Source organism: Emydura macquarii, unplaced genomic scaffold (genome assembly GCF_026122565.2).
Source record: "Emydura macquarii macquarii isolate MOO-44397 ecotype Brisbane River unplaced genomic scaffold, CSIRO-AGI_Emac_v2 contig_2292, whole genome shotgun sequence".
NCBI lineage: Eukaryota > Metazoa > Chordata > Testudines > Chelidae > Emydura > Emydura macquarii.
The window spans coordinates 3,979,838-4,005,428 of record NW_027132429.1 but is presented as its reverse complement, the minus strand read 5'-3'; the positions used below and the strand labels follow the sequence as shown (position 1 = coordinate 4,005,428).

The 25,591-nt window shown below is 48.8% G+C and overlaps 1 protein-coding gene across 2 annotated transcripts; it reads right to left on the bottom strand.

Moving 5' to 3' along the window:
- Positions 1-10,089: 10,089 nt before the first annotated feature.
- COLGALT1 (collagen beta(1-O)galactosyltransferase 1) lies at positions 10,090-24,643 on the bottom strand. Of its 2 annotated transcripts, none has more exons than XM_067560678.1 (12): positions 24,209-24,643; positions 22,866-22,976; positions 21,410-21,527; positions 20,068-20,202; positions 19,711-19,915; positions 17,597-17,716; positions 16,387-16,463; positions 16,016-16,122; positions 15,229-15,361; positions 14,234-14,361; positions 13,297-13,385; positions 10,090-11,986 (listed from the first exon to the last, which is right to left on the bottom strand). In XM_067560678.1, exons 1-12 carry the CDS (start codon positions 24,415-24,417, stop codon positions 11,841-11,843), a joined length of 1,578 nt encoding a protein of 525 aa, XP_067416779.1. In that variant the 5' UTR covers positions 24,418-24,643; the 3' UTR covers positions 10,090-11,840. The 2 variants fall into 2 exon arrangements, with proteins under 2 accessions (XP_067416779.1, XP_067416778.1); XM_067560677.1 differs by having other exon boundaries at positions 13,297-13,503; positions 24,209-24,642.
- Positions 24,644-25,591: the final 948 nt, after the last annotated feature.

The following is a 25,591-nucleotide window of genomic DNA, read 5'->3' as shown; positions in this document are numbered from 1 at the left end:
GAAGGAGTGGAGCCTGCTCTCTTCTCCTCCCACCCCTTGTCAGCTGAGCAGGGCTCAGGGTGGGGCTGACTGGAGCAGGGGAGGGGAGGGAAGCCAGGCTCCGGGGGATTGGGGCAATAACTGGGGCGGGACAGGGGAGGGAGAGCAGTGACTGGGGGGAAAACAGCACGGGGGAGCCACACTCTAGGGTTGGGGGAGTCACTGGGGCACGGGATGGAGCGCTGCGCTGCAGGGGTGGGGGCTGAGTGCGGCAGGACGGGAGAAGGGGAGCCATGCTCCGGGGGATGGGGGGAATGACTGGGGGGAGGATGAAGGAGAAAGAGCCATGATTCAGGGGTGGTTAGGAGTGACTGGGTCAGGACGGGAGAAGGGGAGCTGTGCTCTGTGCCTGCAGAGGAGTGACTGGGGCGGGATGGAGGCGGGGGAGCCACGCTCCAGGGATAGGGGGAGTCATTTGGGCAGGACAGGGGAGGGGGAGCAGTGTCTGGGTCAGAATGGGAGAAGGGGAGCTATGCTCTGAGGGTGCAGGGAAGTGACTGGGGCAGGACATGGGATGGGGAGCCATACTCCAGGGATGGGGGAGTCATTTGGGCAGGACAGGGGAGGGGGAGCAGTGTCTAGGTCAGAATGGGAGAAGGGGAGCTATGCTCTGAGGGTGCAGGGAAGTGACTGGGGCAGGATGGGGGACAGGAAGCAGTGACTGAGGCAGGACAGGGGAGGGGGAGCAGTGACTGGGTCAGGATGGGGGAAGGGGACCTGTGTTCTGTGGGTGCAGGGGAGTGACTGGGGCAGGACAGGGGTAGAGGAGCAGTATCTGGGGCAGGGAGGATGGGGGAGGGGAAGCAGTGACTGGGGCAGGACGGCTGAAGGGGAGCTGTGCTCTGTGGGTGCAGGGGAGTGACTGGGGCAGGACAGGGGTTGGGGAGCCACGCTCCAGGGATGGGGGAGTGATTTGGGCAGGACAGGGGAGGGGAAGCAGTGTCTGGGTCATGATGGGAGAACGGGAACTGTGCTCTGAGGGTGCAGGGAAGTAACTGGGGCAGGACATGGGATGGGGAGCCATGCTTCAGGGATGGGGGAGTAATTTGGGCAGGACAGGGGATGGGGAGCCATGCTCCAGGGATAGGGGAGTGATTTGGGCAGGACAGGGGAAGGGGAGCAGTGTCTGGGTCAGAATGGGAGAAGGGGAGCCATGTTCTGTGGGTGCAGGGGAGTGACTGGGGCAGGAAAGGGGACGGGGAGCCACGCTCCAGGGATGGGGGAGTGATTTGGGCAGGACAGGGGAGGGGGAGCACTGTCTGGGTCAGGATGGGAGAAGGGGAGCTGTGCTCTGTGGGTGCAGAGGAGTGACTGAGGCAGGATGGGGGAGGGGGGGGGAGCACTGACTGGGTCAGGACGGGGCAGGGGAGCCATGCTCTGTGTGTACAGGGAGTGACTGGGGCAGGATGGGGGAGGGCGAGCTGTGCTCTGTGTGTGCAGGGGAGAGACTGGGGCAGGACAGGGGTGGGGGAGCTGTGCTCTATGGGTGGCGGGGGAGCAGTGACTGGGTCAGGACAGAAGAAGGGGAGCTGTGCTCTGTGGGTACAGGGGCGTGACAGGGGCAGGATGGAGGAGGGGGAAGCAGTGTCTGGGGCAGGCACGACGGGGGACAGGAAGCAGTGACTGGGGCAGGACAGGAGAGGGGGAGCAGTGACTGGGTGAGGAGAGGAGAAGGGGAGCTGTGCTCTTGGGTGCCGGGAAGTCACTGGGGCATGAGAGGGGACGGGGAGCCACGCTCCAGGGATGGAGGAGTGATTTGGGCAGGACAGGGGAGGGGGAGCAGTGACTGGATTGGGCAGGACTGGGCAGGGGAGCTGTGCTCTGTGGGTGCAGGGGAGTGACTGGGGCAGGAGAGTGGAGGGGAAGCAGTGAGAGTGGGGTAGGACGGGAAAAGGGGAGCTGTGCTCTGTGGGTGGAGGGGAGTGACTGGGGCAGGACAGGGGTGGGGGAGCAGTGTCTGGGGCAGGCATGATGGGGGAGGGGAAGCAGTGACTGGGTCAGGAAGGGAGAAGGGGAGCTGTGCTCTGTGGGTGGAGGGGAGTGACTGGGGCAGGATAAGGGAGAGGGAGCTACGCTCCAGAGATGGGGGAGTGATTTGGGCAGGACAGGGTACGGGGAGTGTTATACTTATGAAATAAACAGCAGGATCTTATTGAGGGGAGAAGGCAGTATGCCGCGTTTATTGTGAATACAAAAATATATTTGAAAAAGCAGTTACCTAAGTAACACACACACACACACACACACACACACACACACACACACACACACACACACACCAGTTCTGCAGGAGGTATACAATTACCAGTCCCTTGTTGCTCAAGCTGAAGTACTGGCCAAGTGGTTCTGCTACGAGATTGGAGCCAGGCTCTTGTCGGTAGTGACACGATGCTCGTTGGGGTGTGCAGAACGAGCCCAAAGTCCAGGTTTCTTCTCCCCACTTTTATACTTATCCATTCCCATTCGGGTCTATGGATTTTGCCCTGTTAAACAGTCTTCTTGTTTGATGTAGTCATCAATTACGTTTGATACTGCAAGTGTGACAACTTTCCGATTATTCTTTTATTCCTGTTTCACACTTTGTCTTGTTCTTGTCCTTGGGTGTTAACTCCCCTGTTTTCCAGGGTTATCTTGATCTTCGCCCATCTGGATTGTAAACGTTCTTTAAACAAAAGTATCTTCTCTCCCTCCTGCCCTTGAAGACTGAGAGCATTGCCTCAGCAATTATTTTCTTGTCGTCTTATCTCAGCAAACAAACTGCATTCATTCCTCATTCATACTTACTAAAAATCATTACTGTGGACTCAGAGCAGCCTGAAAGGCCTTAGCTTTAGGATCGCGGGTCTCCAGGAGCAGAGGAGTTGCCTCAACTGAGGAGCAGGGGCAACCAAACAAGAATACAAACAGGGCTTCTTAATTGGAGAAATATGGCTCATTTAGTTAGTCATTAATATTAAGAAAAGAGCATAAACAATACAAACATGAAACCAAAGATGGATACAAAGACCTAATATTTTTCTATGCATGCAATCATTTCTCATAGTATACAATTCTACTATTGATTGTTTCACGTTTACAGACAGATGGTCGCTTACAAACTCTCTCTTATAGTACACAATTCTATTACTTACTACCTCATGCTTATAGACAGATAATTGCTTGTAAACTCTTAGTTATCTTAAAGCAAGTGTACTTTCATACGTTACCAAAAGCGCTTCTTTCCATAAGCCCCTTGGGCCGAGTCGACTCTGATAAGTGTTAGCCATCCCTTGTATGCTGCTGGTTCATAGAAGGGCTCAGTCCAGCTACCGAGGAGCCCAGCAGGCTGCAGTCCAAAGTGCAACTGACTTTCTGGGTTTAAGTACCCACAAGCTGATCACCAAACTGATTAGCTTGATCTGTATGTAACCAACCAGTGAACAGTGTCACTTTTGCGGTCAGCTTAACCAATCAGTGAGCATTTCTGCTGAGTCATCCTGACTTGTAGGCACTTTCAAGTGTTACTTAGCCGGGTGTAGTCAGCTCTGGTCAGCTTTTGTTTTTATGTTTGCCCTCTATTTGTGCTGTGCTAGCGCCCGGACAGCCCTTAGCAGGTCCTTGCAGCCCTTTTCCCAAGCTATATACTTTACTATTCTATCTTAAAGCACAAAACCCATTAACTATTCTTTTTATATTCTACGATTACATTCTTATTTCATTAATACATTATCTTATACTTACTGTGGCAAACAGCCAGCTCCTCCCTAGTGGGTCTCACACTTCAACCCCTTGTAGTGGGCCAGGGAGTCCCCACTAACCCTGTCTCCCCTTGGCGGTACCTTGCTCCAGCATCCTTCTGCTGGCTGGGGCCAGGGGTTTTCTCCTTCTGTAGCTGCAGAGAAGCACTGTCTCCTGGCTGGGGGGGGGGGGGGGGTTTCTCCTCCAGCTGCTACCAGCCTTCTGGCAGCTTCCTCCTCCTGTGCTTCTCCCCTTCCCTTTAGGGAAGGCAGGGTTTAAGTACACCTGGACTAGCCCTTCATTGGGTCCAGGTGTCTCTAATTGACCTGCAATCATCTCTCCCCTGCTTGCAGGAAAAAGGGTTTTTGGCCTTCTAGGGCTCACACTCTGGCCTTGATATGCCCTTTTGAGGCCCTCTGGCCTGACTTTATCACATTACTTACAAACATAATAAAATCCTTATACCTACACCAATTCTATAAAAGAAAATATAAAATCTTCTTTGCTCGCTCACTGCCCCATAATTTACACATCAGCCACACCCAATGATGCACATTGAACACTTTCCTTCACTTGTAAATTATCACACTTAGATTCCAGGATGTTCCCAAACATTAATTTACAAGCAAGGCCCCAATGTGCCATAAATGTTAAATCACAAAATGTTTAGGCAGGATGTTCTCCCCAGTATGTTCACAAGCAGTCAGTTATCATAGTGGAGCCTGGGGTGTCATGAACAAACGATCAATGTGTCCAGAACATCCTTATCTATAATGCCTAGTTTTGTTCTCTTCCCAGCGTGAGGATTTAACCCTTAAGCTCCAAATACATATCCATGGTCCGGGCCTGCTTTGGTTCAGGCCTACATCACAGTGCTCACAGTGCTGGGGCCTACAGGAGCAGTGACTGGAGTAGGCAAGACAGAGGAGGGGGAGCAGTGACTGGGGCAGGCAGGATGGGGGAGGGGGAACAGTGACTGGGGCAGGACAGGGGGACGGGGAGCTGTGCTCTGTGGGATTAGTAATGATGGCATTTGTGTGGAATGAGATTACCACAATGGGGCTGCACCATGGAGTTAGCACTGCGAGCATTTCAAGAATCCAGTGGGATTCACAGTAAAGGGAGCTAGAAACCCAGGATGACCCCGAAATTATTTTAAAAACATCAGTCACAATGACTAATGTTACAGGAAATATGTAGGCATAACTAGACTTTAATCACACACACTCACCTCATTTCAAGAAATGATGCTATTGAAAATGAACCCTTGATTCTGCATGGGACAGCATTGATAACACACCCCTTGTTCCAGAAGAAGCGTTTTGACAACACATCCATTGTCACTAGCACTTTTCCTGAAAATAACATCCCTAGTGTCAGGGGGACGGTATTCATGATACACTTCTTGTTTCTGGGAGACACTATTGCTGACACACCCTTTGTTTCTGGAGGGGACGGTATTTATGACACACTTCTTGTTTCTGAAGAGGATGGTATTAAGACGCTCCCGTTTCCAGGACGAGTGCAATCTGAACAACACATCCCTTGGGCCACATGCCGTTCACCACAGAATGACACGCACTTTGTTTCTGCGGGAAATGTGATCAGTAAGACATTGGACACATTTAAATCTAGGAGGAATCGTATCGGTGCAGTACAAATCACTCCCTCTGCAAAGCAGACTGCTACTGAAGGGATTAAATTGCTTTCTCTTTCTGGAGAAGACTTTACATGGAATGAAAAGTAGTGTCTTTTGTTAAATATTACTGACTACACATAGGTCATTTCCTCTTTTAGAGAGGATACCAGGGTGCTATTGGAGTATTACTATCAAAATTTACTTCACAAACAAGAAGATTCTGGTTGGGGCTGCAATCTAATTCATGTTTCAAATAACTGCGCCCTCACATCCATTTGAACCCTATGTGGAGAAAAGCACTCTCCAATTGATCACCGCCCCCTTCCTGGAACAGGGCAACGTATCAGACCTATTGGAGCACTAACTCTCTCACTATCCCTAACCCAAATTCATTCCAAAGGGGCAGGAAGGGGGAACAACATAGATTCCTACAGCTGTGAATTGTCCTCTTCCCCCAACCCCCAAAGCCTTTGAAGGAACAGTTAGGAAGTCCCCACAGACAGAAGGACAATCACCCTGCTGCCTTCCTCCCCTGCCTGGTATGAACACGTGTGAAAAACTATGTCCCCCCCCAAATTGGCTCCTTGAAATAAGAAATTTCAGTAATAGGATTCCCTACCTCCTTCCATCAACAATTGTTTCTACTCCATCAATGGACACCCCAGTATAAACAAGAAGTAGCCCTCCTCCCATAACCACATGTCCCTCCAGCCTTCACCCTTGAAGTGCTCTGGATTTCATCAACAGTAACCTATCTGAAGAACATAAGTCTTCTGCAGCATAACGAGGAGGGCCCCAGGGGTCGGACCTTGGGCCGGTTTTGTTCAACATCTTCATTAATGATCTGGAGGATGGGGTAGATTGAACCCTCAGCAAGTTTGCAGATGACACTAAGCTAGGGGGAAGTGGTAGATACCTTGGAAGGTAGGGATAAGACACAGAGTGACCTAGACAAATTGGAGGATTGGGCCAAAAGAAATTTGATGAGGTTCAACAAGGACAAGTGCAGAGTCCTGCACTTAAGATGGACGAATGCCACGCACAGCTACAGACTGGGGACCGACAGGCAAGGCAGCAGTTCTGCAGAAAAGGACCTGGGAGTTATAGTGGATGAGAAGCTGGATATGAGTCAGAAGTGTGCTCTGGTTGCCAAGAAGGCTAATAGCATATTGGGCTGCATTAGTAGGAGCATTGCCAGCAGATCAAGGGAAGTGATTTTCCCCCTCTATTCGGCATTGGAGGCCACATTTGGAGTAACGTGTCCAGTATTGGGCCCCCCACTACAAAAAGGATGTGGACAAGTTGGAGAGAGTCCAGTGGAGGGCAACAAAAATTATTAGGAGGCTGGAGCACAAGACTTATGAGGAGAGACTGAGGGAACTAGGCTTGCTTCGTCTGCAGAAGAGAAGAATGAGGGGGGATTTGATAGCAGCCTTTAACTACCTGAAAGGAGGTTTCAGGGAGGATGGAGCTAGGCTGTTCTCAATGGTAGTAGATGACAGAACAAGGAGCAATGGTTTCAAGTTGCAGTGGGGGAGGTCTAGTTTGGATATTAGGAAAAATATTTTCTCTGGGGGGGTGATGAAGCACTGGAATGGGTTACCTAGGGGAGGTGGTGGAATCTCCATCTTTATAGGTTTTTAAGCTGCGGCTTCACAAATCCCTGGCTGGGATGATTTAGCTGAGGTTAGTCCTGCTTTGAGCAGGGGATTGGACTAGATGACTTCCTGAGGTCCCTTCCACCTCTAATCTTCTATGATTTTATGAGTGGCTGGCTGTCTGCACTCATGCTGTGTACCTGGGAGTAATTTACAGGCTGAAAGCTGTGTATGAACTCACCAGTAGTGGTTGTTCTCACAGCAAAGCAGAGTAAAAAGCACTCCAGGTTTCAGAAATGAGAGGAGACAGCTGTTCTACAGTCTAGATCAGGGTTCTTAGTCTCTCCTCTTTCTAAGACCCCTCCAATGCTATAAACATTCCATGGCCCAGCAGGGGGAAAGACCAGGGCTCCAGATGATACAAGAGATTGTTAAAGCTGCTCTAGCCACATAAGGAGATCAGCAACAGAGAGAGTATTTTGCTTCACACGGCTGAAAATCAGGCAGAGAGGGATAAAAAAAAAAAGCCAAAGTTTTAGCTGCTTTGATCAGAAAAACAAAAGTGGTGACAGTAACATGATCTTTAGGCACAAATAGCAATATAGCTGGTTTTAAGTTTAAGGTTTCTGATAAGTAGTAATTAATGATGGTTTAGAGTAAGTTTTAGTTAGAAATCAAAAATGGTGGCCAATGATGTCATCGCTAAAAGAAAGAAGAAAAAGGGAAAGAAAATCAAGATGTTAAGAAACTGACTAATAGCAGAAAGGTAGTAGGAGTGACCTTTATTTTACCCTAATACCTGCAGGAAGGGGTCCTATTTGGGTTCTGGGACGGGGTGGGCTTGTGCCCCTTCTCCCTAAGGGGAGGATTCACTGGGCCTGGGACTCAGATCATTTCGGGGGACAACAAATGAGAAAACAGGAACAGGCATTAAGGTCAAAGGGTGAAATGGAGAGAACCTGAAGGGGATACTGAGCAGAAAACCCCAGACAGTGCCCACTGCTCCTCAAAAGTAGCTAAGATGTCAGTGGAAGTGGCCCAGAGGAACTCTGCCCAGATATGTGATCGGATGGAGGAATGCAAATAGGCCCCACTTTAGCAGAGAACCTCCTCAGTCAACATCCTCTCCCTGTTGTTATAGAGGGCCACCTTGGCCAAAGTGAGGAGGAGGTCCCCCAACTTTGTGGGGCCATGGATGGGGTGTGCATACAGGGAGAAGTGCAGCCAGAACTTCAGGAGGATGCTATTGAGGAGCCAGAATGGGCCCAGGTGCCGAGGAAGGCCACAGCACCGTGCTACAGTGACATTACAATAGAAGACTACTACTACTACAAACTAACCAACATTCTAGGAGTGTTGATTAGGCAATCATAGAATGGGAGGTGTTAGAGACCATTCAAGTGCAGGCATCCAGATTCATTTACAATCATATACATCCATTCCTTATTTTAAGGAAAAATCATACTAACTACTTCGATTTAATCCCTCTGTATCATCTCAATGGTCCTTCTGCTCTGTATCTGCTGTTGCTGTTGCTGCTGCTGCAATGTGATGTTCTTAAGATGTTCTCCTACTTCCTTGCTGCTAGTGTCCTCTGCTTTATCTGCTGTCAAGGTTGTCTTCTCCTTCTGCAGTCCACAATCACCCACACTCAAGCCTGTGTGAGCTCTCTGCCTTATATATGATTTTTCTGTCCCTTTCTGATTGATTGCTTATTTAATATCAATCAACAGCATCTTTGCTCCCAACTGGTGAGATAATTTTTGACCAATCAACTATCCGATAGGCTAATTAGTTTCACTTGTTTACTTCAAACTTGGACCTCCCTTGGATCCTCCTTCCTGCATACTGACCTTTCCTTGCAAGCTGGCCGTGATGCCCCTGCTGGATGGATCCAGGAACTGCAGAGCTCACACCACAGAAGCAGAGGGGCGGGGCCAAGACAGGAAGGGCAGGTATAAAAGGCCAACCTAGCAGCTCAGTCAGGGGGAAGCTGCTGCCAGAGAAGGGTACACCTTCCCCTGGGCTGCAGCCTGAGCCTGACCTGCGCGGCGCAGCAGGGCAGGGCAGGGCAGGGCAGGGCAGGGCAGGGCAGCACGAGCCCTCCACTGGCCGGAGTCTCAAGGGCCTGCCCAGATTACCAGGCCCTAGCAACTGGGAAGAGCTACCAGAGTGCTGACTGGGAAGGACCGCCCAAGGCCAGCCACAACCTAGAAGAGCTGCCCATCACATGGGACCCACTGGAGCTGCCTGAGCACTGTGGGCCAAAGGAACCACCGGTGCCTTGTGACCTGGAGGAGCTGCCACCCACTGACAGCTCCGAGGAGTTCACGGACCTGCCGCCAGCCGACAGCAAGGGACTGGTGGGAGTCCCCCTAGCCACCTATCCCAGGGAATCTGAGGATAACCCCTGGCTCCAGGTACCTGGATTCAAGTTGGGAGGAAGTAGTTCAGGGGCAGCTGACTTAAGTCTGGCTGAGCTTGCTCTCGAACCAGTGTCTGCACTTGTCCCTGTGGGTGTTCCACTCCCGATGTCTAGTGCATCCTCGTGTCCAGATCAGAGATTTCTGCAAGCAGTGCCCCCTCAGGTCGCGCATGCACAACTCATCTCGCTGCGCCGTTGGCACCTAGAGTTGCATGCACGCAACCCGAGCCCCTGAGTTCGACCATTGTCCTGATGTAACGGATCTTCGCATAGCAGGAGCAGTACTGGAGTGCACACTGACATCTGAAGCAGGTAAAGATACCAAATTTATCTCAGCCATGTGGGTGCTTTGAGAATTATTGTTGCTCTGACTAATCATTTTGTGTATGACCCTGGGAATCATGGGGGGGGGGGGGGAGTATACAACAGATATCTGTTCCAATTGAGGAGAAAAGCATCCCCCATGGACTTGATCCCTAACCCTCCTTTGGAGCAGAATGAAGGGCATTTTCGATTCCTTCGAGTTGTGAATAGGTCGATGATTGGATGATCCCATCGTTGGAAACCCTCTAACCAACTCTAAACCCTCTACCACCCCAACCCCTAAACCTCACCTTCACCCTAACCTTTCTCTAATCCTAATCCCCTAACTCTAAACCCTAACCTCAGCCCTCACCATAACCTAACCCTAAACCCAACCACAGCTCTAAAAACCCTATCACTAACCCCGTAATACTATAACCCTGACCCAAAACAGTAAACTCAACCTGCGACCCTAAACTTAAATCCTAACCCTCATCCCCACCTCTCACTGAATACAGAATCCTTGTCTCACAAAAGGCTCCTAGAGGGCAAGAGGGAAAAAAGCCAATTAGCCTCATTGTGTTTCAGACTGGGTTACAATACCAAGAATCAAAGCAGAGAAAGGGCAGGGATTTACCAAGGTCTCATGCAGGGAGGACAGAGAAAGCTTTTCCAGTGCCCTTCAGGAAGATGAAGCACAAATCCAGGACTAGGCCATAGACCATGACATCTGAGCTTTTTAGGCTATGCAGGAAAGAGACTAGCAGTAGGTTGGTGAAATGCCAACCGGATCAAAGTCTAACCCTCAACCCCCGGCTCCTACAGATGCAATCATAGCAGACTAAACAGGAATTAGAGTTCCAGTAAGTCTCCACAAGAAGAAAAATGGAGACAGATGAAAGCAGGCAGCCACCCTCTATAGGACAGCACAGCTCCTTTCCTAGAGTATCCCACTAGCTAGTACAGGGGAAGCACTGGAAAATAGAGGCACCACTTAGTACTCTAGAAGTAGATCTAATTACACTTCAGGATGGAACTGATTGGATCAGTACTAGAAATGGCAAGCAAGGATGGGGGATTCACAACCTCTCTCTTCTGGTCACTGATTCAAATGAACCCCCGCAATGACCATAAGTTTAGTAGTCTGGGAAAAGTCAGTTTTCTCACTCCAGCTCCTAGGACAGGTACCCACAATGCAACCACCAAAAACAGATCTCCCTCAGCAGAAACCATGGAGTGAAAGGGCCATGGAGACCAGACACCTCTCTCATTTCTAGGGCTCCTCCTCAGGGTTGAGGCACATGGGTTATGCAACCTAAATAAGTTTGTACCACTGCTACCCACTCAATCAATAGAAGACCTCACTCTCCAGGCTGTGAAGCCAGCACTAATTAAAAGCACTCTGGGCTGTTTGTGAAGAAGCAGAAGACATTTCAAGTGAGAGCCAAAGATTTTATAAAAACAGAAAAGTCTTCTTCTTACAGAGAGAGAAGACTTCATCTTATAACAGGGCATGTCATTAGCTGGAACCTGCAGGATCTGGCAGCATCTCACCCCTCCTCCCCAGACATTCAAAGGTCAGGAGATATATTCCCAGCACAGACACATACATGGCAACAGAGGCAGGAAGACCACTGTCCTATCAAGTACCAATTTCCTAAACCAAAGAATAAAACTTCTCCATTACAACAAGCTATTCTGTAATGATCTGTGCTGCACCACGGTGGATGAAATGATGGGCAAGGCAAACCTTTCGCCAGTGTTCTCCCTCAGAGTCCCACAATAGCAGAGGTCAGCAGGGCTTCAGCCAGGACCCTCATAGGCTTTGTCATCTAAGTGAGTTTACTGTTATATCCTTGGACAGAGAACAAATCCCCTGTGATCCCCACAGGAGAATGTTGCTGTATCCCTTTCTCGGCTTTCTACCCCCCCCAACACACACTCTTCCTTATCATGGTCAGTCCTTTCATCCTTTCCCTAAAAGGGGCCTGGTCTGGTCATAGCTCATCCCGGGCTGTGCTGTCAAGAGGTGATTGGAGCACATCTGAATTCTTGGCTTCATTGCTGAGCTCCTGTTGCTCTTTCATTTTCTGGGATTTGGCACGGTCCCAGTCAGTTTTTACTCTCTCGTTATTCCAAACGACAGAGGTCTCAGTGTCACTGATGTAGCCATCATCACCGGTGTAATGTGTTGGGTAAACCAGCAGTGGTTCCACTGAGAAGGCCAGCAAATTACGTTTTTCAAAATGTTCCATGTATTCAGCACTGTTCAGGAAAAAGAGGGAAAAAAGGGGGGGGGCACTGAAATCAGGGGTCACATCTTCTGCACTTACTCTACAATCTATCTTGAGCCTCTCACCCCTGCACATTAATCCCTCCATCTACTCTGCTTCATTCCAAACACCATCATCCTCCCACTGCAGCATTCAAGCCACCCATGAACCCATCCACAATCCCTCCCCAGCCTTCCCCCCACCCCAAGAGAAGGACATTCATCTTCCAGGAACTTTTGTCTTTCCCTCAAAGAACAGCAGCTGTGGAAAATACTGCAGCTCCAAGAATTCCTATCAAATGAGTGTTTTAGAGCCCTCTCCAAGCCCACCTGTAGCTCTGCTAAAGCTCAGCCTCCTGGGCATAATCGGGCTACAAAAGACAGAAGCCAGCTTGTACTACTGCCATATGGGAATGAGCCAAGAACAGCCAGGAAAAATGCTGCCTGAACCAGGCAGTGTTGAGCAAGATGGTCTGAGGGTGTGCTCTCAGCTGTCATTGACAGGGCTGGATGGCCCACTTGATCCTCAGTAAAATGGCAGATTTTAAAAGCTGTATCAAGGAGCAGACTGAACTGCAACTCCCTTCACAGAAGTTCCAGCAAGGTGATCAAGCCAGTCAAATGTGAAAGGGCTGTGGCGTGCTCATCCCCTTGCTGCCCAAGAGTGATCAAGCCATTCAAGCAGCCTCAGGAACTTCAATGGCTCATCCTTGCATTCGAACTAGACCCAGCCAGAGGTGTTGGCATTACAAATGGCTGTTTTGTCAAAATATAAAATTCTGTAGGAAGTGTCTGATTTCACTCAAGTTTCTCAAGTATTCATTAAAAAACCCAATGAGTGCTGAAACATTCTAGTTGTTCAATCAAAAAGCTTTTAAGAAAAATGTCAAGAAAAATGTTAGTTTTCATTCAAATTTTTTCATGGGAACAATAATCATTTCCCAGGCAGCTCTACTCAGAACTTCCCACCACAAGTTCCCATGCTGCTTCTGCATATACTAGCATCCAGGGACAAGCAGGATAACTGAGGTATCATCAAACCCACACCATATGCTACTACTGGGACGTGTCAGACTTCACTGCCAAGTTCAGAACATATGGGGTGCTCCCTGTTCACTTACAGCAGCTAGGGAACTTCATCTCCAACTAGCAGTAAATGAAGTGTTTGTTCAAAGCTCTACCTGCAACAGACTTCTCACTTCAAAATACAATGCTTCTGGATCCCCTACACCCACTCTTCCTATAGGCGGATGCACCCTTTCTTCCCCAGCAATAGGCCCCAGAAGATGCAGTCCAGACTCACACAGGGTGTTTGTCAAACATGACAGGAAGGAATTCATCCACAGGTAACATCTTAGAGAGAGGCTCAGCCGCCAGCAGCTTCTGGGCACCCTGCAGTGAAATCACATAGGCTAGAGTCCAGTAGGAATAATCTGCCTCCACCAGGTTCCGCACATGAGGCACAGACTTCTCTGGATGCTCCACCTGCATCCGCTTCCTCCCAACGTAACTGGGGGAGACAGATAGCAGCACAAGATTGAGTCTCTTTCTCAAACATATGCTCTAGCTCAAGCAGTAGTTAGGGCCTCATGCAGGAATGACTGAATGGCATTATCTGGCCTTTGTTATGCAAGAGGTCAGATTAAATTATCCTAATAGTCCCTGCTATCATAAAAATCTATGAAATTCCCATGCCTAGAATTTGTCACCATAGGTGGAAAACAGAAGTGGCAGGTGCCCTTGTAGCATATGGCAGCAACTTCTAGCATAACAATAAATCCACTTTCTAGTTAACAGGGTACTTGGTCCTCTCTAATGCTGTGTTTGCGGTACAGAAATCTTGTGTAATCAACAATGGGTGACCCTCAGCATTCTCACCAGCACCCAGGCTCTACCAGGGAGTTGCTCCACAGAAGCTGGTAACAGGGAAATCAATGCTCTCTCTCTTCCCAGCTTGATGCCTTGGCAAACTATCTCCCTCTCCTTATTCAAATCCCTTTCAAAAAGCCACTTCTTCCTAATGCCTACAAAAAAAGCAAATTCATAATAACCCGCCCTTTGATTATCTCCCACTTTGGATTTCCCCGTGCCCCACTTACTCTTTTCTCTTTTAGACTGCAAGCTCTTTGGGGCAGGATTTACATATTGTACGACACTGAGCGCACTGCCAGAGGAAAACAGATAATTGAAATCAAGTGCCCAGTGAAGTGGAGTAGAATGTTTTGATCTTCTGCACTTACATTAGGTCCCAATCCAGACCCTCTTCTTCAAGATCATACATCAGATTCATCAGCCGTCGTTTAAAGAATATTTCAAACCGCAGGTCATCCTCAAACACGATGGATTTCTCCAGCCCTCTCTCCACAATCTAGCAATTTAACAGAACAGACTTATCACAGAGTCAGAGAACCTGAAATGCTTGCCCCTCCTTCACCCCACCACCCATGACATATTATTTATCTACCCTTCTTTTACAGCAAAACATGAAAAGTGTGTCTGGGACCACTGGTAACTATTGATTTCAGCCCTCTCCCGCCTCCCCGATTTCTCCCATATGTATTCCCGTATTCCATTTTATCACCACTAGGGCACATCTAGGCATCATGAGTAAGGTTAAGATTTTGTCATGGTTATTTTTGGTAAAAGTCATGGACAGGTCGTGGGCAATAAACAAAAAAATTACAGAAGCATGCAACCCTTCCATGACTTTTACTAAAAATAATGGGGAGACTGAAGCTTGAGCTGGGGGAAGAAGAAGATGGGGCTGACAGCCCCAGCCCCACCACAGCAGGGCTGAAGCCGAAGAAGTCACAGAGGTTTGTTAAAATCACGGAATCCATGACCTCTGTGACTAAATCGTATCCTTAATCAGACCTGCAAGACTGCTCACAGCCTGCTGTGTATAAATGTCCCCATTGTGGCTCACACAGTAACCCAGTAAACCAGAAGGGGCACCACCCTGTTACCTACTCTCTCCTTTCGCCAAGCTGAAACAACAGGGTCAGCATGTGAATTCCCACTTGGATGGTCCTGAGCATAAATCACCACTACCTCCTCCAAGACCCTATGTATCTGCTTATCCCTACTGCAACATGTCACAAGCAGTGGGAATACTGGAGATGGTAGTACCATGGCAGGAGCACAAATCCAAAAGGTCCTGGCCTGGCTAGAACACCAACAGAGCAAGTGTCCTGAAAGGGTCAGAAGCACCAAGATCTCCTCCTCCTCCTCTCACCTCCTTCCAGATCTTGTAGTGACTGAGAAAGCAGCCCAGCTCCCCTTTGGTGAGTGGCCGGCCGTGGTATGGATCCTTATATCCTGGCAGCATCTGAATCCCCATGGATTCCACCTGACTGCTATTCATGGCTCTGCAAACAAGCACAATGGGCTTTGTGTCTCCACGTTAGCACAGAGCAGCAGCTGGCTTTGGAGTCTCTGCTAATGCTTACAAACGCAGCTTCCCTCCCCAAGGAATCTCTAGGCCACTTTATTTTCAGCTGCTCTCTTTGCGGAAGAGATGATGGGAAACAAAACAGAAGATGCTACGATTACTCATTCCCACAGCCAGTTTATAAAGAATGCTCAGGCAGTTTAGGTCATTACAACAGCTGTTCTGGGAACAACTCAAGGCACTACACAGCCATTATCTTATTTCCTCACCCTGAGGGGGCTTGTGTGCATGTGCAGGAAAGAGATTATTAGAGGAACTATACAGGCTATTCTCCCAGCAGTCTTTTTGTCCATTGACAGGGTGGGATGAAGGGAGACGAGCCTTATAATCCATAAGGGGCTTCCTAAAGCAGAGAACTTTATGAAGTAACTGGAAAGCACTGACACCCCATGTCTAGCTTCTCATTCTCTCCTCCATCAGGCAAGGGAGTTGCCCTGCTTCCCTGCATCACCAAGAGACAGCATCAGTCCCTCCCCTATAAGTCCACCCTCCAGGAACTCTCACTGGGATGTTCAGGGCCTTATTACCAGATGTTGGACTGAGAACATGACTGTCCTCTGGATAGACTCACTTTCCATCCACAGCATCAATGATTTTGCAGTCGATCTGCTGCTCATACAGTGTCCGCAGCATTCGCTCTCGTCGATCTGCCCTGTGCTTTAAGTTAATCATGAAAACCTGAGAAAATAAAACCCATGGCCATGAATGTGCAGGGAGGTCCTAACTCACCCAGGGAGACAAGAACTCAACTGCAACCTTGCTGCATCTTGCACCGAACACAAGGGAGGAGATAACCTGTGCTCATTAAGACCTAGCAATGCAGCTCAGGCATTAGTGAGTCTGAAGTACTCACAGGAGGAAGCCTGTAAGCTCAGCTTGTGCAAACTGAACACCATTCTTCATCTCAGTAATGTGCCTGTATGGAGCAGAGTCCTGACTCACCTCTTCAAAACCCATCTTGTCAGGGACCTTGGGCAGGACGGACATGTATCTTGAAGGTTCCACCGGGGGGTTCTTCACTAAGGGGAAAATAGAGAAATGGAATGTGAATGGATTTCTATAAGACACTATCTTTCAGACACAAGGCCAAGAGATCTCTCTTAGCCCCCAGAACTCCACACAGGGCACACCTATGGCTACGCTGGGAACAGCCCTCCAAACAAACCACTAGAATCCTCTAATTTTCTATTCCACAACTGATTTCCTACATCCCTTCTTGCTACTAGCCACACCCAGTGCCCCACAAGTACCTGGCATGGATGTTTATGCTTATTAGTCCTGTTGACTGACATGCTGCTCTCTTATTTACTTCAGGATTTTCCTCTTGTTGGAAGGAGATTCTTCAGACTCAGTGAGTGAGCAAAGAGTATTCAATCAATTAATTAGAGAATGTTTGCAGGCAGATTTGAACAGGAAACCACTGTCTAGAGCTGCATTTACAGAAATATTCTGTCTCTAAAGACAAGGAGAATGGAAGCTTGTGCAGATAAAGTAGTATGCATGCTCTGTGCGCTACCAAGGAAAATCAGAGGAATAAACCTCTAGCACCAAATTCTCGTATTTATAAAACTATTTAAAAACAGTTAATATTCTCCTATGACCTGGGCTCCCCCTCTTGCATTACTCAGATTTATAGAGATGTGTATTTAAATGGCCAGGAATCAGTCCCCATCCCATTAAGTGTTGATAGGGAGAAGTCAGATACCAGAGGCCAAGAGAGGAAAAGCCCCAGAGGTTAGTGGAAAAAGCAGTATTGTCAAGTCAGGAAAAAACACTCTCTGTTTTTAAGCGGCACAAACAGCAGCCACAAGAGTTGAAAAAGTTACTCAGATGTCAGCAGGAAAGACACCATCCTGCTCCCCCACTACCTGTAGGTGACAAGAGCTGCTCCAAGTGTGGCCAAGGGCACTGTGAAATCATTTGAGGTAGAGCTTCCATAGAAACTACAATTCATGCTATTTTAACACTTCCTCACTACCTTTTCCTCCTTCCATCCAATCATCAGGTTTAGAGAAGCTTTTGCTGAATCCCCAGGACAGAGGCAGATCACAAATTCAAAATGTCAGAAGTAACAGGGAAGAAGGAAAACCATCTAAGTAATTCCCAGTCCAAGCCTATGCATGTTCTGGTTCTGTCAGCATCCAGCACTTACCCATGATCTCCAGCTGTACGTGCATGAAGCTCTCCACCTCATCGCGCATGGTGCTGTGGGCTCTCAGTGGCACAGGTAGGAAACCATAAACTTCTTTGTTACATACAAACATCTGGACTTCTGAAGTTAATACACAGAGTGAGCAGACGCTAGTAGGACACTGCTTAAAATCCATTCAGTGGCAAACCCAGCCCACATCATGGCACCCTTGTCTCTAGCTTTACAAATCAACCCAAGGAGGCCTCATGTGGCCTGCACAAGACAGCTGCATTAGAGGGGCATATTGTGCAGAGGCCTGTGCTCTAAGTCTAAGCTGTCTAAGTGAACAAAAATGTCAACCCAGTCCATTGTATACAATTGTTTATATAAGTACAAGACAAAGATTGCCACTCACTAGATTGTTAAGATGGAAGAACTGTGCTAACGGGTCTTCAGGACTCCTAGAAAAATCACAGGTTAGCTTGAACGGGGAAAGGAAATGTTTATAGTTGAAATCACTGAAATGTGTTTTACTAGTTCCTGTTTAATGGAATGAGGTCTCCACTCTTTTTGAACATTGTTTATTCACTATGTCACTAAAAAGGTCCAGGGGGCAGGTGGACTGTGTGGCAACTTGCCCGCTCTGCTATGGTGGGTCCTGTGCTTTGCTCTCGTGTGGTGGATTGGGGCACCACCTGTTGCCCGTCTCTGGGCAGTCGATGCCTCTGTAGTGCACAGTGAGGGAAGGGGGGACGCATTTCTTTCCCCTGGGTTATTTCCCCCTTTCTGTTCTCTTGTACCTTTCTCGTGGCTCTGGTCTGGTTCCTCTGGTTGACCACAACACTCCTCCCACACTACTGCCAGCTCTCCTTCCTCCCAGCAGGGGTTTTTATCAGGACTCTAGCTGGGCCTTAATTGGCTCAGGTGCTTCTAATTAACCTGTAGTAAACCCTGCTCAATCTGCAGGGAACAAGGCCTGGACCATTCTGGGGCTTATATATCTCCCTTCTAAGACCCTCAAATTCGTGAAGCGTTTCCAAGACACTCCTGCTGCCATCTGGCCCTGCTGTCTCACAACGGGAAAGAGCAAGCTTCACCATCATGATTGCTGCTCCCCTACTATTTCCTGGAGCCCTGGGATCCACTATGACACCATTGGACTTTCATCATCCTTATCCTGAAAGATGTCATGACCGGACCAGGCTAGAGAAAAGGAACCAAATGACATCACCCCCTCCATCAGCTTTGCTAAGTCTTGAATACATTGGATGAATGTTGGGTTCCTGCTATTTTTCCTCCCTCATGCCATTTTCCTTTCTTGCCTTATTTCTCCTCTTTCCAACTTCTCTTTTTGCCTTAGACCTAATAAGAGTCCAGCTTTAGCTGGCCAAGACAACTCCACTTTTGCAATACTGCTGTGACCAGAGAAGCAGCTAAAAGCAATTCTTTAAACAGATCAACACCGGTAAAAGTTTGGCAGGTCTCAGAGTAGCTGATAAGATCATTTACTGGCCTGATAGTTTCCCAGCAGCCAGGCTGCAAGCCAAAACCAAAACCCTTCACAAGCCTAGCAAAGACAGATGCTGCATTTTCTATCTTTGCTATGCTTCTCCCTCTCGGTTTGTGTGCATTCATCTTATTTGGTATTAAAGGAAAGAGGACTTTCGACGACAGCAGCAGCTCCAGACCACATAAACTAACTTTCTCACTTGTTCCCTGTTCCCACAAAAGGACATCTAAAAACTGTAAAGCAGGTGTTTTCCCCATATAAAATACACTATACTGCTAAAAGGAATAAGGAAAATTATTAAAATGAAAGCCTGACAGTGCAATATGTTTCAAATCCTTTAATTGTTTCTTCTTTTGTGATTTTAAAATGGTTAAAAATAATTCATAATTGTGGCTGTTACAACAACAATAGGAGTCCCAGCAATTACTTGACTCTGAACCATAACTAACTGAACTATTTAGCACTGCAACAGTAAACAAGGGTTTTGTTAACATCTTATCCCTTGTTGGACCCAAGACAGCTCCTTACCAACACAGCAGACAACCTAATCCCCCTTCGGAAAATGATGACCGGGATATGCCTATGCTAGCAAAAAGTGCATGGGCAGCAGTAGCCAATAACTCACCTGCCTGCTTGCAGGAAAATGCAAAGACAATGATGTCATCAAAAGACCAGGTGTAGTCCGGGTGTGGTGGGTAGAAGGCAAGGTCCCGGGAGGCCTCTTTCCGCAGGTCAATCAAGAAGGTGGAGTGCACCATGGGGACAGCAAAGCAGCCACGGCGCTCTCGTTTTCTAATGGGAATGTAGGCAGGAGTGCGTTTGTAATAACCCTAAAAAAAGGAAAAGGAAAGTCTTGCAGGAATCCTTATGAGAGGGGGCAGCTGGTAGCTGCTTATGCATTCAATGGATCCTGTGGGCAAAGTCCTGCTGTACAAAGGGACTGGAGGAGGAACCTATGTCAGAACCCCAGGCCTCCTATTACCTGTGAGGTCATTCCACACCAGAAGTTAGAATAGGCAGCACGAGAGTCCAACATGGGTGCCACTACAGTCTTGTTCTCTGCTATCAGCAGGGCCAGCGTATCTGGGTTTGTCAGGAGATTATCTGCATCCACAAACTACAAATAGCAAAGCGAGACAACAAGCACGGTCAATTCTAATGGAGCCAGTCGGACCCTGTGCCAGCATGGTGTACTCCACCCCAAACCATTCCTGTATAAACCCCGTAAATGCCTTCCACCTACTCCTAAAGACACACACTCAGGATGTCCTCTGACCCTAGGAGGTCCACACTAACTAGATATTATTGCTTTCATTTTGGTAAACAAAGGTGTTTCTGCTCCTCATTCTCAAAGCTAAAAGGCAGGATCCATCAGCCAAGCCTAGAAACACAGGGATTGCTCAACTGCAAAGCATCCCATGCCAGCCCATCAGTATAGCACAGACAGTACTTGGGTTCACATGGATTTCTATTACTTAGAGCCCAGTTTCAAAAGTCCCTTAAAGGCAGCTGCTATTCATTCCAGATAGAGAAAAAGAGGCTTATCATTCGAAATTAGAACCCTCAAGAGAGAGGTTCCTGAAATTCAACCATAGTCCTTCCTGTCTGGACATGAGAAACATAAGGATAAGTGTGATAGATATTTATATGCACATCAACTACATTTATACCTAAGCCAGCTAGATCATAAAGCTACTAAAGAAGACTAGAGCCTCCAAGCCTTCCACGTCAGGAACAACATCTTCACAACAGCAATATTTTAAAGACACTTCCACTTCTCCAAGCAGGCAGGAGCACCCAGTGCCAGCAGACACAAGTGCTTGGCACCAGCTGCATGTGAAAAAAAAAGATACCAGTAACATTTAGAAAACACTCATTTTTCATGCCACTGTCACCAGCATAGTTACTGCCTGACACTACATTGATAGCAATTTATTGGTTAACCACAGGCACCAGCAGAGCCCAATTTTGTGCCTCAGAGGAAAACAATGCTTGCAGGAATCCAGGCAAGGATGTCACATGGGTCATTATTTCCACCACCATGTTATCATCATACTGGTCACTGCCAAAGGCAGGACATCAAAGTACATGGAGGATGGACCATGGCCTGCCTGTATACTATCTGGCTATTCCTGTGCTCGTGCAGCTCTGATGAGCAGGGCTAGGGTAGTTTCAGCAGCAGCATTAGCCCAGTGGAGTGGCAACTAGAAACCTGCACAACCAAGTTTGGATTTGGTTTGAAAACTGAAACTGACTGGTCATAAACGTGGCATCTGCCACCACAGTATCAAAGGGCCTCTCATAAGGCAGAGAGACTTCCTTACCAAGATGTAGTCAGCCCACATGTCCCTGGCAGATTTCAAAGCTGCTTGTCTGAGCTTCATCACGTGCTCATAGCGAGAATTTGACCAGTGCTTCAGGCCTTCCTCATCCGGATAGGACCTGCCAAGGATTAAGCCTCAATTAAAGTCCCAGCTGGGTTCCTCTCTCCCCATTGCTTTCCCTTCTCAAAAGTTACATGAAGTGAAAATGCAGAGCTAAAAATGTAGCTGGAATGAACTCAGCACAAGTATCAAATCCAAGAAGTGAAAGGGAAACTAGCTGTAGAAGCTACTCTGCCCTCCTTTAGCCATGCTGCAATGCAAGAGGCCTTCTCTGTCAAAGAGCGAACAGACCTCCTGCTTGGTTTTGGAGTCTTCTCCATGGATAACAGCAGGATTTCTGCTCAGTAATGTCACAGAGGCCACTCAGACACTACAGAAAAGGGAAGGCATTTGGTAGACAGACATGTCTTGTTGGTCTCCATGGAACCAATTCAACCCTTGGGCTAACAGAATACCCTCTACATGCAGTGCAATCCACTGATGCAGCAGAGTCAATTGCTCTCAACCACCAATTTAGGAGCACCTCTGAACAACAATCCTATCTAGAACTGCAGCCAATTCAATCCCGCCACATGCAGTGACTTCTATCAGAGCCCTGACCTGCCCTCCAGCACACTGCTCCCAAGTGACAAGCATCCTGAACCCTCTAAAACCAGAAGACCAGATAAGGTAGAATTTCATGCCACCTCCTCAGTGTCTGTAGTTTCTGAAAAGGTCAAATACACATGTTTCTTATTTTGACTATACAGTATAAGAATAGTGAAGAATTTACATCAGACTCTCAACAGCACTTGGAGACTGATTCTGTTCAGTAATTTGTAGGCAGGTCTGCTAGGTTGTATGACCAGGATGGGCTTCTAACAGTTGCAAGGCAGGGCAGCTTGACCTTCCTATCTAGAGTAAATGCTGCTTCAACCATCCTCCCATCCATGGCACCCACTCCCACCATCTGAGTGCATGTCTGTGAGGTCAACAAAGGTCATTGGTGGGAAGGGAACCAGTGGTTAGAAGAGAGTCAGAGCACTTGCTGAGGGGAAAATGGGCTTGGTCATTCACTCATCCTCACTTTGAGAGTTCAATGGGGCAAACAAAGTGATACTGTACAAGACGAAACTTAACAAAATCGCATGCCTCAGAGAAACAAGGATTATAAACAAACCCCATCTGCTCCCTGGCTTTGTAGCAGCCTTTCACAGGGCCCAGTTAGGTCTTTTCCAATGCCTATCCCTCTGGCAGAGATTAACTCCACCTTTAAAAAGCATTAAACCTTTTAATTTACCCTTTTACTGAGGAAATCAATAAACCTAAGCAGCTGTCTCTCTTCCCACTGAATGCAGATTCATTGGCAGGCAAGTTTAACCTTGTGCTGGTAACAGTCTTTGAGACAGGGTCTCACCTGGGCTCCTCCATCGGCCTCCACTCCACATAGTGATACAAGGTCTGCACATTTATCAGCCATTCTCGTAGTACAGCTGTCGTGTTGTCAATATTGTGGTCTGTTGCCACCCTGAAAAATATCCAGCAGTGACATACTGCTAAGTAGACACATGAACCCTCCTGCTCTTTCCCCTATGCTCCAGATTCCCCTGCAGGGCCAATCTTCTTTGTCCTTCCCACCTTCTTTCACACCCTGCAGGAGAAACTGAGGTAAATCCCACCATCTCATACAGTTTCTCATCTGCCAAAGCTGCCCATTTCCCCTCTAGGTTCCACTCAGCCTGCAGGAGACATCCATATTTCCAGGATTCTGGGCTCTCCATTCTAGTTCTGCTTCCCCTCATATCCTCTTGAACCAGGATTCTCTTGTCCTCCCTCCCTCCCCCTCTCTAGTGCAAGATTTTGCTAGAATGTAAGAAAACCAGGCAGTCAGAATCCCAGACACCCTACTCTAACCCAGTCTTGTTGAGAATGGATCCCTGACAGGAGATGCACAGCTGTCATTAACCCTGCTAATGGGGGTGGGCATACCTTCAATTCTTTTTTGAAGCATGCAACCTACCCACCAGGGAAAGCTGCCTCAGGGCTCACTGAGCCCTGGGATCGCCCCTTCAGCCACTATGAGGTGGCAGAAAAAGTTCACTTCCTCAGTCTATACTTAACCCAAAGTGTTAGAGAAGTTGCAGTTACTCCTTTCTTTCTTTCCTCCTGCTGTAACACAAGCGCCCGTGGGAATTTCAGAGCAGGCACTAAATCACTTGGGAAGATACCTTCTCTGTTCACAATACTACCCACCCCGCTCATCCATGGAACAGCCACAATCTGCTCTGTCTCGCTCGTGGCACTGAGTGCGGGCTAAATGCACACGAAGCTGTTAAGAGCCCAGACGCTTGGGGCAGGCTGGCACGTGGCAAGTATTTCACTGGGTCAAAGGTGGCTTTAAAGTGCTAATCAGCAGCCTAGAAAAGGGAAGGCGACCCTCCCATTCCACGCTAACTAAGTTGGAAAGCGGCCCACACAGGAGACGGGCTCGGCGTCTCACTAGAATCCTCTATTCTCACGAAAAGCCCCAGGCGGGAGCAGGCGAAGGGAGTCGCCTGACCTCACCAGCCCAGAGTCACTGGGGTCCCTCCCGGGGGGGGAGGATTCCCAGGGCAGGTCCGCGATGGCTGGGCGGGTCCTGGGAGGGATTTCCAGCGCGGTGAGGGCGGGTCCCGGCCCGGCCCGGCCCGGGGGGATTCTCGGGGGCAGCGGGGCCCGCGGTGGTTGGGCGGTATTAGGGGCCCTTGGGGCGGCTCTCACCAAAGCGCCGTTCGTTCTTTCGGGTGCCGCAGCCGCTCCAGGGCCCCCAGCGCGGCCGGCAGCGAGTGCGCCGCGTTCCGGGCTAGCAGCGCGACCAGCACCCTGGGCGCCTGCAGCGGCGACTCCGGGCTCCACCGCTCCTCGGGGAAGTAGGCGCCGCCCGGGCCCAGCAGCAGCCACAGGAGCCCGAGCCTAGCGGCCTGGGCCATGGCGAGTACTTCGTCTGGAACGATCCGATTCCGCAGCTGCTGCCCCCCGACAGGAAATAGAACTTAAAGGCAAAGGGAAGAGCCCGCCCAGCACTGGCCCAGGCTCCCCACCAACGCCCGGCACTATGTCGCCTCCCCTTTAACAGGTAATCTTACACGCGGACAGGACGGGGCTGGGGAGACACCATCTTCCCAGCTCCCCTTTCCTGCGGGACTGGCCGTGGCGGCTAGACGCTAGACTCGAGCCTACACGTAATGCCTTAAAGGGATGGGCCAGTCTCCCTCTGCCGCCCTCTCCTTTAAATGGCGTCCGGAAGCGTTGCGCGGGAGACAGGCCGCCCAGGCTCGGGGACGCTCCCCGGGCCGGAGGCGGAGAGGCTGCGTTCTTCACAGCGCCCTGCGCTGCTCCGGGCCCGGGCCGGACAGAACGGGGCACATGGGACCGGGGGGGACATAGACTCTGTTCAGCAGGGATGGGGCGGAGGAGACAGATTGAGGCGGGAGCACACACAGCATTGGGCCAGGGACTGAGGGGTGCAGGGACACACGGCGCCAGGGGAAGATGGGGGGTGAGTGGGAGTGCAGGGACACAGGGGCAGATGGGGTCAGCCAGGCTCTGCCTGGGGGAGGTTCGCCACTTCCCCCCCCCCCCAGCCATGTTCCGAATCCTTGTGTCTCCCACCCACACCCAGCCACTCTCCAATTTCCCTCACAGGCTCCTTCCCAGCACTTACTTCCCTCAGCTCCTCCGTTAACCCTCATTCCCCCCAAGCCTTTGCACAGCTTCTGAGGGGTGCAGGAAATCAGTTTCTACAGTGTAGTTTAAATGAATTATTACTCAAATGTCTGTATTAATATGCCTAGGAAGGACACTTTTTTTTTTTTTTTTTAAACACAAACTTCCTGAAGGTTTTTTGTTGGCTACAGTGTTACACACATACTTGCTGGGAGGTATTTTGAAATTAATTACCAAAATAATTTAAAATGGGATGGTTATATTGTGTTATGAGAAATAAAACAAATAAAATTTCTGTTTGCAATATTATAAAATTAAGTGCAGAATTCCTCCACGAGAATACAGTATGAGTAAAGCTCATGTGTGCTGAAGACAGTTTGCTGGCAATCACAGTCAAGAGTGTAGAATTAAGTCCCCCACAAACAAGGACCATCACAA